The 17,504-nt window shown below is 40.6% G+C and overlaps 1 protein-coding gene across 4 annotated transcripts in view; it reads left to right on the top strand.

Annotated features, from left to right (window-relative positions):
* Positions 1-891: 891 nt before the first annotated feature.
* The window catches only part of SH3RF1 (SH3 domain containing ring finger 1), an 82,471-nt gene continuing 65,858 nt past the window's right edge, over positions 892-17,504 (top strand). For 3 of the 4 annotated variants that reach the window (XM_071743143.1, XM_071743146.1, XM_071743145.1), the window contains exons 1-2: positions 892-1,009; positions 2,550-3,038. In XM_071743143.1, the coding sequence (XP_071599244.1) occupies positions 2,652-3,038 (387 nt within the window). In that variant the 5' untranslated portion in view covers positions 892-1,009; positions 2,550-2,651. Of the gene's footprint in view, positions 1,010-1,069; positions 1,403-2,549; positions 3,039-17,504 lie in introns of those variants that run through there. The other variant, XM_071743144.1, reaches the window with a different exon arrangement.

The following is a 17,504-nucleotide window of genomic DNA, read 5'->3' as shown; positions in this document are numbered from 1 at the left end:
GTCTTTTTTAAGAGAAGCATTTCACCAAAACAGCTTCCAAAGCAAGCACTTCATTTCCTGAACGTGTGTGTGTGTGTGTGTGTGTGTGTGTGTGTGTGCAGGAGACAAACCTATTTAGGGCAGTTTCTGACCCCACTTTAACCGAGCAACAGCAACAAGTAACTTTCTGCTACTCCTGAGAGAGGAACGCACACCCGAGGTCAGTGCTTTAGGTACTGCATCCGACCTCACCGAGGGCTCTGCGAGGGCCCGGGCGGGCACTGCCGTACCCGCCGCGAGTCCCCGACTACGCCCCGTCCCCGTCCCCGTCCCGCCGGGAGGCTGCGCCCTTCGCGCCGGGAGCAGAAGGCGTACGTAGGGGGTGTGCGCCCCACCGGGAGAGGCCCCCGGGCCCCACACCAGCCCGCTCCGCCTGAGGAGCGTTTCCTTGCGTGGGCTGCTGCAGCCTCCGGGCACCCCAGATCCTCCGTCCGTGGGGCCTAGCGAGACCCCGTCTGGCACTCCAAGCCTGATTTATCACAGCCCGGGAGGGCAGCCTCCGCCCACCCGCCTGCTTTCTCCACCGTCGCCCCCGCGCTGCCGGCAGCAGCTCCAGGTGCCGGCGCGGCCTCGGCCCCCACCCCACCCTCCCCCCAGCTCACAAACCGACTCAGGGAGCGCTTCCTCCCCTGGCACGGTGTATCCCTACTCGCCCACAGCACCTGGTGAGGGGGCGGTTGGGAAGAATGGAGGACCGCCTCAGCCCGCCCCCCCCTGCTTCCCTGATAGGGGTGCTGCCACTGAGGGGAGGTGGCCGGGCCGGGCCGGGGTCCGCCCTCCCCGCGACCCCCTCGGCGGGGCGGTGCCGGGCGGGGCGGTACCGCCCCTCGCGTCAGCCCTGTGCGGCGGGGCGGGGAGGGTAGGGGACGGGAGCTTCGGCGCTGCCGCGGCGGGAGAGGCACCGGTGTCGGCTCCTCACGGAAACAAAGCGGGGGGGCGCAGCCCCTCCGGCACGCTGCGGCGCTACACGGTGAGAGCCGGGGGAGGGACAGGGACGGGGGCGGTGCTCGAGCTCCCTGGGGACCCTCCCGCTCTCCCTGAGGGGCGGATCGGCTCAGCTTGGCGAAGGGGCCGCAGGCCTGACCCTCCCTTCCCTTCCCCTCCCTTCCCTTCCCCTCCTCTCTCCGCCCTGGGGCGGAGTGACAGTTCTGTGCCCCGAGCCTGCCCCTTCGCCTCCTTCCCCCGCCCCGCTGCGGGATGCACCTACTGGGGGTGCCGGCCCCGCTTACCCTTCTCTCCAGAGGACCCGCGGAGGGGTGCGTACCGCCTGCCGCGGGGTCTGCCTGCGAGTCGCTTTTAAAAGGAAGTGTGGGGAAATACAAATATATAAAGGAGCAGCTATGGACGTGGAGCCCGAAAGCAGGTAGGTGCGAGGACGAGAGCCTCGACACGCGTCCTGCGCCCGGGGAGCCGAGCGAACCGCTTCCGCAGGCCGGCGGCGGGGGCTGGGTAGAGGTGCTCAACTTCCTCCGGAGCCTGTCCTCGGCAGTCCCCGAGGGGTGGGACGGGGCCACAGCCGTGCTGCTTTGGTAAGGGCTGGGGCAGCGACCCGGGCTGGGGCTGCCCTGCCGCTCCCAGTACCGCGGGTGCACAGCGATGGGGTCTGCCGAACCCAACAAGCCATTTTCTCCCCTATGGAGCAGCCGGTGGTGACTTAGCGCGCTGAGTGGTATTTTTAGGGGGTTTTTGGTGGTGTGATTTCTTTCCCTCCCCCCTCTCGTTTTCCAGCCCCTCGCTGCATACACTGGAGCAGGCTGAAGGCTTGCCTCTGCCTCCGTGCCTGCATGCGCAGAACTCGTGTTGTCCTAACGCTATGGCAGTAGCACTTCCTGCTGTAAATCACTTGGCGATAGTTTTTGAAGCGCTTCTTAAAGGCTGCTCTGTAACGAGCCCCCTTGCCAGTGTCTGTAGTAAGCTTAAAACCCTGTGAGCTAAGCGCTGCTTTCAGGACTGATGTGTGCAATGTGCTGCTATTACTTTTCACAGAAATGGCAGAAATGTAGCTTGCTGTTGGCTTAGTCTTGGCTTAAAGATTCCCTTTCCTCTGCCCTATTGCTGTGTTCTGTTGTTCTGGACCCAGCTGTAGTCACCTTCGTCATCGTCGTGGTGTGGAAAAAGATGATTTAAAATAAATGTTGAGTAATACAGGTGGATTAAGCAAGAACTATGAAAAAAAATCTTTATTATAAAGCTGTACTGGAGATAGCTATTTTGGAATAATTTGAGATAGTAGAATCTCTCAAGATTAAAATTTATGGGGACTTGAATTTAAAAATCTTAATTGTGAGTATTTGTTGGAATATTTTAGCCAAGTAGATATGCCAGTGTAGATTGCTATTATTATTTATTGTTATTTTGATATATTGATAGATATGTAATTTATTGAAAATACCTACTGGATTAGCCTAGAGATCTTTTATTTTGCTCTTTGTGTGAACATCTTCATACAAAATAGTCTTGCTGACTCTATTTCCAGCTTATTAATGCTTTTTACCCCTCCAAAATTTCAGAGTATGGTCAGAAGAGGAATGGATGTAACATGATACCCTTGGAGTGCTCAAAAGACACAAATTCTGCAAAGATTTGTTTTTTACTTAAGTAATACAAAGAAAATGGATGAATCAGCTTTGCTGGATCTGTTAGAGTGTCCTGTTTGCTTAGAACGCCTTGATGCTTCTGCAAAAGTCTTGCCTTGCCAACACACATTTTGTAAACGCTGTCTCCTGGGCATTGTGAGTTCTCGAAATGAGCTTCGATGCCCAGAGTGCAGGACTTTAGTGGACTGCAGTGTCGACGAACTTCCCAGTAATATTTTGCTTGTTAGACTGCTGGATGGCATTAAACAGAGGCCTCGAAAACCCAGTGCTGGTGGTGGGACTGGTAGTACAAATGCTTTAAGGGTCCCCATCAACACTGTAGCTAGTTGTGGATCAAAGGACCTGCAGAGCTCTCAAGTTGGACAGCAGCAAAGGGTGCAAGCACGGAGCCCTCCAGTTAGGGTGAGTACCATGTGGTTGACAATATTTTCTTGCAGTCGTATCTTTTCCTACACCCTTTCAGTACTGTTGATAGCCTCAGGATAATGACAGTAAGACAGTAAATATGACAGAACAGTATTTTTGAGAACATTGTAGATTTCCAGCAGGTTGACCAGGGAAGCTGTAGATGCCCCTCCATGTAAGTGTTCAAGGACAGTTCAAATGAGGTTTTGAGAAACTTGGTCTAGAAGAAGCTGTCTGTGCCTTGTGGCAGGGGGTTTGGAACCAGCTGATCCTTAAGGTCCCTTCCAACTCAACTCAACAGTCTTACTGGTATTGGTTTACTTTTACATAAGTACCAGTAATATGCATCCTTAAAACTCTCAGTTACTGAGGTAAAGGAGAAGAAAAATGTCTCAATACCTTAAATGTTTTATTAAAAAGAAGTAAAATATATCAAGATAATGTATGGAGAGAGCTTATGTAATTATTAAGGATAAACGTCCTGTGGAGTATGGTTGAAATTGTTGTTGGTTTGTCAGCTGCAAGATTAGAGACTTTATTTTTGGCTCTTGCGCTTCCTCTAATGATTCCAACTATTAGTGAATTTCCTTTGTATTAGATTTAACAGACGTTAAGCATGAGCAGGGAAGTTCTGTTCTTGTTGGAATCGATAATGATTTTGCCATTGTCTTCTAAGGAGAAACCATTGCCTTCTCTTTCTTTAAAAAGAAATCTTTGCATTACTCTGGTGTGGTAAGTTATTTATACCCTCAGTCCTCACCCCTTTAATTAGTTTTTTCTCAAAGTTTTTTTTTTTTTTTTAAAGTAATTTGGAGAATCTATGTACTTTGATGGGAAGACATTTCCTTCCCTCTGTATTCATGCCTTCTTGGGTTCTGTGCAACTTGTGGACTGTGGTACCTTACAGTCAAGACTCAGTAGCCTCATTTGTGATTATCTATTCTAGAGCTGTATCGGGAAATATAATTTTATGAGATTGCTGACCTTGCTCTGTTTTATCTAATGACAAGGCAGAACCACTTCTTTGAAAGGTGTGATGCTTGTCCATTTAGAGTTCCTGTGTTTGAAGTGGAGTTTCTGAATGGTTTAGGTGGTTTTCTTCTTGTGAAATTTATATTATGCCTAAGAAATGTCTTGAGGAGTTTCAAGGAGAGGGATTAAACATGTATTTGGCAGGACTAGTTTTTAAAATATAGCTAAATGATTTACTTTATTTAACCAAAGAAGGAAGCTTTACAGTGTTGCGTCTCAGTTGTACTTAAATGACTGGAATCTTTAAATCATGTTAGGTATGTCTCAAGTTCTGGTGAAGACTTAAAATACATTCCATTAGATAGTGTTGTTTTCTCTGCTTGGTAGAGATGCTCATTATGTTCTTTACTTTAGATTATAAAAATAATAATTATCATGACACTTCCTGTTAATGAGCTTTGCTCTGTATATAGTTTAATTGGTAAGGGATGAGAGAAGATGATGTGTCTGATCTTCACCAGAAACTCAGGTGTTTACCATGATACCTTGCATTTGAAAAAGCTCTTCAGTTTAACACAAAGCAAAATAGCCATATAATGTCTTTATATATTTTTGTGTTGACTTTTGTAAATAACTGTATTCTCAGAGACTGTTTCTCCTCCAAATAGGCTTGCAGTGCAGCAGTGTACTGCATATGTGAATGACTGCCCTTCAGGGTTTCTCAAAGCCTTGTTAGAAAAAATAAAGCTGAATATGGAATACTCTCTCTCTCTTTTTAATGTTGCACAACAGGGTATTATAGAACGTTTGCATTTGCAGATGTTGCACAGGGTGGAAAGTGGCAACATATGGAATATTGGTTCAGTTTATTAGTTGTGCTGTACTGTGTGCCGTTAATTTTGACCATGTGTGTTCCTCATGCTATTAATTGATAATCAGTGTATATTGGTGATATCAACATTTTACAGTAAGTCTGAATACATCTTTGTTTCTGTGGTTTCACAGGCATTCTTGTGCCTTTCCTTTGGTAGAAAGGGAAAGATAATCTTCTCATCTTTTGCCCACTTTCTCCAGAGCCTTTTTCTACTTAGGAAGGCAGCATGCTTAAGAACATGAGGCAACTTTGAGAGGTTTAGGAAGAGTGCGTAAGAAGAACTTACATTTTTCTTTATGAAAACTGTTTAAAAAAAAAAAAATGAGAAAACAAAATACTAATTCAGTGGGCAATGTTGAAGTGAATGCCCTGCTTGTTTTGCTAACTATAACATAAAGATGGTTGCAAATACAGTTCCTCTCTGGGAATTGGAGAAGAAAGTATTTCTAGATGAGTGGCAGAGTCAGATTTCATAAAGTATTTCTGATGAAGGGGAACTAGTAAAAGAAAGTTGCTGTTATGTTAAATGAAGTGAAGTTGATGAAGGCTTTCAAGTCATAAACATTCTGTTTATATCCTGAAGTAATACTAAGCTTGTAAATGCCCTTTCAGAGGATGCCATAATTTTCTGAAAAGGTTAATAAAACATACACTGTGGCGTGATTTCCTGAACTATATCAATGACTGTGGAGCTGTCAGTCCTGTTATTGCATGATACTGTGTATATTGCATTCTCTGTATGAATGTGGTGACACGTGACAATAAACAAACAAATGGTTCCTTGGGTTTTAAAAATAATTAAGCTGAGTGGGTGATGGGGATTAATAAATCTTTTGCTTTGTATCTCCCTCCATTTCTGTAACCCCTGTAATCTTTCACAACTGTAAAAACTGCAGTTTTTTCGTTCAAGTTCTTGACCTCTTTCTATTCCCTGCTAGTTTGGTGCATAAAGCCTTCTATGCCTTTCCCTGGGTAGTAGTTGAACAAAGGCAGTATACTTCTGTATATGATGGAAAACTTGTTTGCTGACTGCCCAGCTCATCTCTTCTGAGTAGCCAGCTTGACTGGGAGAACAAATAGTAGGTACACTCCTGCTGCAGCTTCCACTCTGATATGGATGCTAATTTAATGCTTTTCCTTTTTTAAAGTAAAAAATTTCAGCTAGGCTGGCAATTTGGAAGAGCTTTAAGAACCCACAGCCTGCTGTCAAATCTGCTGGGGGCTGGTCATCTGGATTAAGTTACTGAGGGCTGTTGAGGAACTGAATGATCACATGAGCATTCTTTCTGTCAAAAGAGCATATGAAAATTTTAGGGTACTTACTTTCAAATTTATGTTCAAATTACTCATTTTGTCATATTCACAAAGTATGTCAAACTGGTACTCTCCTGAGTTCCTTATAAATTTTACCAGGGTATCCTTATTGCAGGAGTCTGAAATGTGGCTGTGTGTGTAATTTGGTAGATGCTTAATTTCTTTACTAGAGAATAGATTTAATATGATGCACATTTAACTTTTCTTTTGCCTCAAATTTGTGCCTCAGACATACCAGTTCTCCTGCTCGTTCCTTTATAGTCCAAGTTTCTCAAGTTAGGGCTGTCCTCTCAGCAGAGCCTAGCTCTGAGTTGTCTAGATAGTCTGAAATCTCTTCACTGTAATAACATGTTTTAGTGATGCAACAAGGCCAAGTGCAAGGGTTGGGGCAATCCCAATCACAGATACAGGCTGGGCAGGGAAAAGGTTGAGAACAGCCCTGAGGAGAAGGACTTGAGGGTGTTGATTGAGAAGCTCAACATGAGCCAGGAATGTGCACTTTCAGCCCAGAAAGCCAACATTATCCTGGGCTGCATCAAAAGAAGCATGACTATCAGATCAAGTGAGGTGATTCTCTACCTTGCTCTGATGGGACCCTCCCTGGACTATAGCGTCCAGTTCTGGAACCCCCAACACAAGAAGGACATAGAGCTCTAGGAGCAGGTCCAGAGAAGGGCCACGAAGTTGATCAAAGGGCTGGAGCATCTCTCCTATGAGGACAGGCTGAGAGAGTTGGTGTTGTTCAGAGTGCAGAAGGCTCTCAAGGGACCTTCCAGTACCTGAAGGAGGTCTACAAGAAAGCCGGGGAGGGTCTTTTTTACAAGGGCATGCAGTGATAGGATGAGGACTAATGTTTTTAAGCTGAAAGCAGGTAGATTATGGTTAGATATTACGAAGGAATTCTTTCCCGTGAGGATGATGAGACACACACAGGTTGACCAGGGAAGTTATAGATGCTCCCTCCCTGTAAGTGTTCAAGGACAGTTCAAATGGGGTTCTGAGAATCTTGGTCTAGCAGAAGTTGTCTGTGCCTGTGGCAGGGGGTTTGGAACCAGCTGGTCTTTAGGGTCCCTTCCAACTCAAACCATTCTGATTCCATCCGATAAATGTAAGAACTGTACAACTTTTAACATATGAAATATCTTAATTTGAGAAAGCAGAGATAGATGCGTATTCATATTCCAGACTGATCGTTAGAAAACATTTTGGGAAGTCTCTCTAAATCACTGTCTCTCATGATGTTAATGTGGTTCCTCTCTGAGTTAAGTAACTAAGTAATGAGAGGGAGGATAATCAAAAGGAGGAATTGTTTCAGTATCCAAAGGCACTGCTCAAGGATTGAGAGTTTCTGTGCTCAGTTCCTGTGTCTGCCACAAACATCCTTTATAACCTTGCACAGTTATTCAAAGCTCTTTGTGCCTCTTTCCCATCTGCAGATATGACTGATAGTACTTCTTTTATTTGACTCACTGTTTAAACTGTATGCTCTTCAGGGCAGAGATTGACTTTTTTAATTTGTATGTTTCTGTAGGGTGTTTTACAATGGGTCCACAGTCTCAGCTGTAGTCAGTAGATACTGCTGTACACTCTTTAAATCTTTGACTTCCACATTACTGGAGAGCTGTTCATAATCAATTTCCTGTATGAAAGATGGTCCAATGCCTGGTGTTACATTGTTTAAAGGATTTCATTTTGGTTTTGGATGTTTAGTAGGGAATCATGTAAAAAAAATTGTAGTGAGGAAAAGCCAGATACCTAAAAATCCATGCAAGTTGGTATTCTGTTATTTAGCTAGAGAAATAAATTTCTGACAGGCATACTGTTGTATAGATTTGAGTGTGTTTTGAAAAGAATAAAAAGATAATATCAAATGTGAATGCTGTTGGTAGAACAGAAATACTTAATTCCATACTTTGAACCTTGACAGTAATCTTTAACCTGCCGGCTAACATGAATGTGCTTGATAAAATTGCTGCAAAACTAGTGTAATCCATTTAGGTTCAAAATAACTGGTTTTTGGATTAAGTTGCTTCATAAACCAGAAAACAAATCCACAGTATTTAGATATGTGATACCTGTTACTTGGTTTCTGATAGCCTGTTCTTTTCGCCTCCTTTTCTCCCCCCCTTTCTTCCTTCCCCCCTTTTCTTCCTCCTTTTTTCATCTTTTTTGTATTAATGGAACATACTGGTGTATGATTACTTAGTTTTCAGATGGAAGAGAGGGCTTCATCTTCCAATTTAATGTTCCTCCATTTCTGTAGATTTTTAATACAGCCTACCTGAAATGAAATGGTGTCTTTTTTCCTTCACTGTAATTTTGTCAGTGAGTTACAGGTTACTGCTCTATTCAACAAGCTTTAATCATTCAGAAAATTCAAACTGAACAAAAAGGGAATCTGAAGCCCTTACTTTTAATGAGCTCATGAAGGGGAGCTTGTTTTTAAAGAGAATAAAAATATTTTATTTTTTTCTTATTACCAATGAAATGAAATACCCATAAAATTGCTTTACATAGGTGGTCCGGGGTCTGGTTAGAAACATCAGTCAGTAGTGCTTTTGTTGTGTTTCTGTCTGCGTAGCCTCTGCATATCTGGACTACAGACATTCTTGTGGTATTCATGACAATCTGTTAAATGAATGAAGAACATAAAGTTTAAGTTAATATTACTGTATTGTTTAGCCTCCTTTGGTTTAAAAGTTTCTTTTTTTCATTTTTTTCCCCCCCTTCTTTTAATTTTTGCCTTCATGCATGCAGTGAGTGAGTATATGTATGGGTGAGAATGTGTCTTGGAGATTAGAGGTGAAATATCATATGGTGAGCTCTGTTGATACACATACCTTGTGGGTGCATGGGGGGAAAAATGTTCATCTGTTCTATCTCGGTTCCTTTCAGATATCTATTTGTTGGTAGACATAAAAGCAGTGAATTCTTGGTTCAGTTGCATTACATCAATTTTTTTGCTTTCCATTTGACCAGATCATAATCTTTTAGAGCAGGGTTTTTTGGATCTAGAATGGCTGCTTTGATGTGAGCTGGATTAATTTTAGGAAGCAACTGGCCCTGAGAGGCACATATCCCAGGGAAGTACTCTTTTCTGCACTTCTTACCTTTCTTCACCTTCCAAGCTCATGAAGATCACTTCAGTCTTGACAAGCAAATAAATACCTTGACTCTGGCATGTGTTCAGCATACTGAAGAATAGTGATGGTCATGTGTGTGTCATTTACAAATTTTCACCTTCTTATAGATCTAAGAGGGAGAGGAAAAAAACTTCTTTGAAGGCAGCTTCTAAGATTGTGTCTGCCCCCTTAGGAGTGCTGTGTTGCAGTCTTGTACAACCAGTGGACTTTCATCTATACTTCAGTGCCTGCAGTCCAAGCCTGAAGCATTAGGGCAAGGAAGCAGTAGCTCCACTACTTTAGAAATTCTTTATTCTCCTTTGGTTTCCAACTGTATGAAGTTCTAGCCCAGCAGACAGTTGAAGCAATCATCTTGGCAGACATCTAGACATAGCATTGCCTGCCCAACCAGAATCCTAGGCATAGAGCAGGAGGTGGCAGCACTGTCCTCTGTCTCACTACACGGTGGGGTGAGTCCCAATTAGTCTTGCTGTCCTGAGTGCCTGACGGGTTGCTTTCATTTGTTCTTGTCCCACGGATACTGCTGGGGGTGCAATGCAGTTTGGGCACATAGACCCTAGCCGGTCTTGATCAGCACAGAAGTGTTTGCTTAAGTCTGTTAAGTCTGTTTTCTCTTCTGCATGTCAGGAAATGCCAGGAAATCATCAGGAGTCAGGAAGGCACTCGGGGCATAAGGACAATCACTTCAAAAAGAGAAACTGAGTCCTGCATTTGTAATACTTTCTGTGATGCTTATATGTGTTATCTTTAAAATGTCATTCAGTGTTTCCTGGAAACGTACAGGTTTGGAGTCTCTAGCTGAGGGGAAAATGCAACACAGAAGTCAAACTCAATTCTTCATGTTTCACTTACCTTGTTGCCAAAGTGTCTCAGAAGCTGAGCCTGTTAGGCACATGAAAATCAACTGTGGTGCCTATGAGCAATCCACTATGGAAATAATTTATCCCTGTACCCTTAAGGATTGTGACAACTCATTTGACAGTTGTGCTGAAGCATGTGACTTGATATCCAAAGCTAGGTTTTTGTAGCTTAAGAGTACAAATGTCTTGTCTAGGTCTTTGTTCCTATCTTATTAGGCTGTTGATTAATCTCTCCCCTTACCCTCCTTCCCTGTAGTATAAGTACTTAAATTCTTGTGTATTGAAGAAAAAAACCTGCAAGAATACATCTCATCTCTTAAAAATGAGAAAAAGGTTGTCTTGTGCACATGTGTGTCTGTTGTCTTGCACAGTAATTATGTTTGAAGTGGTGCTGATATGCTCAGCCTTCTACACATAATTTTTAAAATATGGTGTAAATTTGTGGTGGTCTTTTTTTTTTTTTTTTTTTTTTTTTTTTTGTATTGAACTAATTGCTTTGGTCTTATGCTTGACAGCGCTTTTTTATCTTCTTAGCTGCCATGGTTCTTTAGAGGCAAATATAGGGTGTCCTTTTGTATTGTCTGTAAGTGTGCAAAGTGGAGTTTTACCTGGGAAGTATGCTATTAATCATAAATGCATTTTTATCAAAGGTAAGCATTTCAGCATCGCTTAAAAATTAATGCAGATATCATTCTCCTTCTCTCTGAAGGAGTTCTGCCAGAGTTGCACAAAAATTAAAGTAGGCATCAGAGTGTCCTGTTGGACTTCATAAACCTGAAGTACTCCACAGTATTTGGTGCTGTTTTGTTAATGAAACCAGTTTTATTCCATGGTGGCAGTGCTGTGATCAGGTGAGGTAACCTTTCATAAAGGAGAAATGTACACCTCGCCTCTCTTGATTTCTTTTCAGCACTTTCAAAGTACACGTGTACATGAATAGTTTTTGAAAGAACTGAAGAACTGTTTCATCATGTGTGAACTACAGTTTTATAAGACAAGCTTTTGAAAAGCTTTGGTTAAAGACAAAAGTACTTCTACTAGACTTTGAAGTTGCTGAACTCAGTAAAAGTCTAACTTGCACAGAGGTGTGAGAGGATCAATAATGAATAACTGAAATCAGTCTCTTGAATTATTCTTTAGTACCATGCTATCTTCATTCTTTAGGTTATAGACTGCATTTTACTTTGGGGAAAAAGAAGTGTGAGAGAATGAGGTAATTCTGACTGTTAAAAAGTGTTAAGATGAAAAGTATTCAAAGATAATAAGATGGTGATCTGACTTGGCATATATAGGGCATAGCTGCTCTAGAAGCTTATTTTAAACAAATCCAGCAAAAATGAATTCAGCATGGTGTGGTAATGTGCCTCTGAGTAAAGATGAAGCTTTTATTCTGAAGCTGAGAGTTTGTTAAAAGACAATCAACATCTCATGGGCTTCCACTTGTTTGTGTATGCTAGTGCCCTAATGGCTCACATGGGCATCTTTTGGATGAGCTAGGTAAAGAGCTGAGAGGAGACACTTGTATCTATACCAGCAGAATTAAGCCGTTTTCAAAATCTGCTTAAAATTAAACACAGTTTTAAATCCACAGCCTTATGAAGTTAACAAGCCTTCATTCAGCCTTGCTACCAGGTTCTGTAATCTTCTTAGATCTTCTGTCTAAGCAAAGCAGGGGTAGTTAATAAGTAGATGAATAGGCAATCTTTCAGAAGACATATAGATACTCCAGAAATACAATATCTACATGGCATTTTGAAGTGCTGAGAAATGCTGATCTGAACTTCCATTGTGACAAACTACCACAGTACATTCAACTACAACTAGGTGAAAAGCTGTTATTTTACCAGCTCTGTACCTTTAAAAAGAACAGTGTAGGAGAGGTTATAGATCTAGTTATTCTGCAGGAGTATTACACTTTAAAAATAAATAAATAAAAAAGAAGTTTGCACTAGAGAAATCCAAGAAAAAAGGAGATGTGGTGTGGCTTAAAGCAACACAGTTGTCAGGACACACTTGTGCCCTTTTTTTCTGCAGTAATCACACAATTTTACGTGTAAATTTATGTACCATTTTGAAACGATTCTCTGAGTAAAATTTTATGTAATGTAACATGCATGTGGCAGATGCTTTGGAATGGCTTCAATGCACATGCAGTTAAGCTATAGCACAATTGCTTATTTTTAATATTGATGAAAGTTGACAGTTAATGAGATTGGTTGATGAAAAAGTGCAACAATTAAACAGAAATATTCACATCTCTTCCTGAATGAATGCAGAAGTCCTGTGATTTTTCAGTATGCGTTTGTTAAATCTGCCTTAAGTGAATCAATTAAGGCGGTTCAGCCTTTAGTTCAGTATTTAACATACTGTGAAGATTGGTGGTAGTGATTATAGTGGCTTAATCATGTAGGCTTTTGTTCCCCTGTTCTAAAACTGAAGTTGTCCCCCTCTGTGAAAATAAAATATCCAGTGGAAAAAGGCTTAAAACCCAACTGCCCACATCCTAAGTGAGTGCTTGGGTCATCGCGTCAGAGAATTGTTTTGAAGTCTCTTTCAGTGCTGTAATAGAGGCTGATGGAAATCCTTGCCAAGACATCTGTGGTTTGGTGGTTGGATCTCATGTCATGTTAGATCATGTATTGCAGGTCCTAATGACACTTTTAATGGGAACAGCACCTTTTTCTTCTTAATCTCCGTGTTTGTGTCCCCCAATGAATTACTTGGCAAGATAAAATAATTCTGATTGTATATGTTCTCTGGAAAGCACAAAATTAAGTATGGCTTGCAGTGTGGTTTTCCTCTATTTTTTGACTGTCAGATGGGAAACATGATATTGTTTGTTTGTGTTGGGTTAGCTGTAATATTTCTTCTAATTTTCCTCTGTAAAGATGAGATTAATTTAAGAGAAAATAATTCATTTCTGACTTCTGTTTTAATGAGAAACTTTCAAAACAATAATGCTCCAAGATTGCAAAGAAACTAGTATTTATGAAAACATAAATTACGTTCCTCCCCCCCACCCCAAAGTTAGACAGCTTTTAAAAAGATGGCTTTAAAAGCATATGTAACTTTAAAATATTACATTTCAGGTTAGCTTTATCTCTATGATCTTGTGGGAATTATATGTCTTTAGAATTTGAAGGAAAAATAAAAGTGTGACCTTGCACATTGTATCTAGCCTCTTTCCAGTTCAATGCTCTTCTCTTAATGAGTGTCAGGTATGTTCTTTCTAGGTGGAAGAAAAATTATTAAATGTTATGTGCTGTATGCTGTAGAACAAAGAGTTTGAAAGCCTGCTTAACGAATCTGTATTTAAAAAGACTCACTGAGAAATGCAATATTTTTTTTTCACCCTTTTTTTTTTTAAACAAAACAAAACCAAAAACAGGAGCACAATCTTCTGCTTCCAAGGAGAGAGAACAACTGAGGCAGTACAAAAGTAGTAGTATTGAGAAGTATAAAGTACATACTTACATTATGATTCTAGGTGAAGACTAATTGTTCTACCAGATGCATGCAGAGGAGGGCATAAAAGTGACTGTAGTGTGCTACATAAAATGTTGGCACCAACTAATGATGTGTAGAAATAATTCCTTTGTTTTCTTTCCATGATCTTAATGTACTCTGTGCAATATTTCAAAAAAAAAGCAAAACTGGAATTTTTATGGGTGTATTTTACTGTTTGCCTTTTTGAAGTAAAACTGCTTTTTAATGTACTGCTTGATTTTTTTTTTTTTTTTTAAATACAAATTACATATATGTAGCTTGAGTTTATTTTTTAAATCTCTTTTTATATTCAAGGGGCTCCTGTCATGATTGCCTTATAGTAGCTATCAGGATTCTTAAACTCGCAGCTTTGTTAGAATTTGTGTTGGTGTCGATCATTTAATAGAATTTTGAAATTAGAAATGTGGTCACCCAGCAGAGTATGGCCAGAGAGGCTGCTGGGCTGGCTTGGCACTCTCTGTTCTAATCTTCTCAGCAGTAAATAGTATGAGTGTTACAGATAGTTCCACGCAGTCAGCATTAAGAGCAAGTTTCTAAGGAACCTTTTGCCTCCAGTTTTGTTTCATTATTATTGGCAGTGATAGAAGCAGAGGAGTGTGCTTCCAGGGTTGTTACTAATGTTTGACCCGGGCTGTTCTTGGCTGGGGGGAACCCAAAACACTGGAGTCCAGTTTGCGTCAGTACTCTTGCTTTAGATGTTGTTTAGACCAAGGCTTGGAAAACAAGGAGAAATTCTTAATGTAAGTGAAATTGTGCTGGAAGCTTCTTTGATGTGAATTTTACTTGTGTGGACAAGACCATTAAATGCTTAGCCTATTCGCTAGCATTTTCTTGCATGTGTTTTTAGTGTTTTGATTTTTCAGTTTACAATGATAACACTGCAATGAAACATGCCACCCAGACCTAGCAAAAATGCTGTGGCTGTCAAAAACTAAAAGTAGCCTCTAGCACTTCAGCAGTAAAAGTAAGCTTATCTATGTAAGTAAAGTACTTACCTAAAGTAAGTTTGTCTATGTCTCTTAATCTAATACATTGCTGAGCTGAGAAAGAACTGTTAATAAGCAGTAGAGTCTTTGTGAGTATAGACTTAATAGAAGTAGATTTGATGAGAGTAGTTTTTAATGGAGGCCTTGCCCCACGCTTGCTCTTGCTGTGTGCTGTGGCCAGCAGTGGGTCTGTCTCGAAGCTGGCTGGTATTGGCTGTCAGAGAGAAGCTTTTAGCAGCTTCTCACAAAAGCCACCTGTAGCCCTGCCACACGAACCCAATACATCCCTTTTTGGACCTGTAGACTGTTCTGCTCCTGCTTCTGAAAGGTGGGCACTATCCACTCACCCACAGGCTGAAGAGCTGTAAGGCAGCTCCATGCCCCTGTTGAGGTCATGCCAGGGAAAAAAAATTGAGTCATTCAATTCCAAGAGGATAGTACAAAATGAACAGTGAGTAAGGCAGCTATCAGGGCTGATGAATATCTCTGCTCCAAGAAGACCTATTGTTGCTAGTATGACTCAATAACAAATGTCTCCAAATCAGCATGAGGTAAAATTGAAACTCCCTTTAATGCTCAATGCTGTGAGATTAGTAAGGGCTGCTGGTGGTAATTTGCTAAAATGCTGATATAATACCCTTGAAATAGATGTAAGTTAAAAGTGAAATCTTTAATCAGACACAGAAGCATGAAACAGCCATATCAAAAGATTGTAGACTGAAGGCTGAATTATAGATCAAATGTTATCAAATCACTTGTGTGGTAAGCAGGTCTCTTACAGTGAAAAAAGTATTTTTTTCGGGTTTTTAAAACTTTGGATTTGTTGTTTATATCTGTCTTGCTTCTTAAAAAGTATCTCGGTTAATTTTGGGGCCAAGTTTTAAGAAAACAAACTTTAAATGAATGACTGGCAATACTTATATTAATCTAGATTTCCCAGATGAAAATCAGTCTATTTAATTAACTTGGATAGAAGGTGAAAGGGAAAGAGGTGTCAGCATGCTGACTGGGTGAACAAGAGTCACCATTGCCTCTAGTCACCTTACCATCTTAGTTTTTCAAGATAAATTGTATTTGCTTTCAGATACTGTTTTTTTATTCAGTGATAATTTTTATTTTCAATATTCAAAATTGATTTTACTATTAATCTTAAAAAATCAACACTTCAATATAGAATAGTGAGACAAATATTCATTGTCAAAGATGTTCTATGCTACTATTCAGCTTCTTTGCAAATTATGTGGGGAGGAAATCCCTTATAAAAGAAAACCTCATGTATCAGACACTTAGAGAGTTTAGGATTCCAAGCTATTATAACAATTGCTTCTTTTAGTAGTATTTCTGACTTAGGGATTATTTGGGAAATACCTGGGACGCAGGCTATGATCTATTTTGTAGCTTCTGTCCCTAAATTGTTCTGTGGTATGGCAGTGACTAACTGCATATTCTGGCTTCCTCTTGAATTGAATGGTCTGATTTGTAAATCTATATGTAGATGAAAGGGCCTGGAACAACAGGTTAAATTGCAGTCTTAACTGGTATAAATAAGGAGAGAGCCAGGGGTTCCATCAAGATTTCAGGTCTGTGTTGCATCTTAATATGCAATTTAAAGATGGCTCTTAAAAATGTATGACTTGAGTAGTAGGAAAGTATTAAGCATCAATTTCTTCAGTTGTAAAATAGGTATTTCTTGTTTGCTCTAAGTGTGTAAGTGACATGAAGATACTGAAAATTAGTTCAAGTGTACATGTTCTGTATACAACTGTTGAAAAAGCACAATAAGGTGTTACTAAATAAGAATTTTTATTTTCTTATACAGTGATTAACTTGGTGGATGAACTTATGGGAAGCTATATTTATTTATAAAAGAGTTGACCTAGGTATTCCTAGGTGTTTGTCAGGAAGAGAGTCAAGTAATAATCTTTTAATAGTTTCACCTAAGACTATGTCTGAATTTTAACAGTCACCATTTTTTCCTGGTGTTTTGTTTTGTTTTTCCCTTGCTATTAGGGTCTTCATTTGAGCCCAAGCCCTTAGTAGAAGGATTATATTGTGATACCAAAATACTTTATATTGTGTATTTGTTGAATTGGATTGCCATTTAGATCCTGTTTCAAGCAGCTGAGGAGATGAAGCCTGTAATTGTCAGCTAATACATTCCAATGGATTGAAGAGAGTTAGATTGAATCTGATTCACAAGGCTCTGTCTCCTGTAGTAGTATAGATGCATTTTACATACCACTTGTTTAGTTTTTAATTTTCCTTCTCTGCTAAACTTCCTTATCAGTGTAGTTTATCCTACTGTCCATTGCAGTAACTATAGAAAGCTGTGAAATAATGTGTTGTTTTCAGAGGTATGATTGAAGCCCACTACGTCCTTTCAAACAAATAATGGGTTGTATGAGAAAGTTGGTGTCACTTGAGTCCTTGTGTGAAGGTGCAGGCACAGCAACACTCTCAGTATGCTCCTATATTTAATAATTAGTGGATCTGTACATTCTTAAATGTAGGTATATTTATGTGTTCAACCAGTTACAAATACAAGCTATTAATGCAAGATCTACCCTATACTCTTCTGTTTCCTATTGACAGTTTTCTCCCAGGCTTTACATACACACAGGGCTTTTGTAGTGCTACACATTTTGGTTGGCTCTTTATATGGTGCTTTTATGTTCTTTTGGTGTTTCAGAAGCCAGTACAGATGTACCATTATCTGCAGTATATTTTTTGCTGTGGTAAGCAAAATTTTCAGAGCAAATAATGAAATATTGTGTTGTGCAATTAGATTGCTTTGTCTGTTTATTGAA

This window comes from Heliangelus exortis, chromosome 4 (assembly GCF_036169615.1).
Source record: "Heliangelus exortis chromosome 4, bHelExo1.hap1, whole genome shotgun sequence".
Classification (NCBI taxonomy): domain Eukaryota; kingdom Metazoa; phylum Chordata; class Aves; order Apodiformes; family Trochilidae; genus Heliangelus; species Heliangelus exortis.
This window is presented reverse-complemented; position numbering and strand designations above follow the sequence as displayed.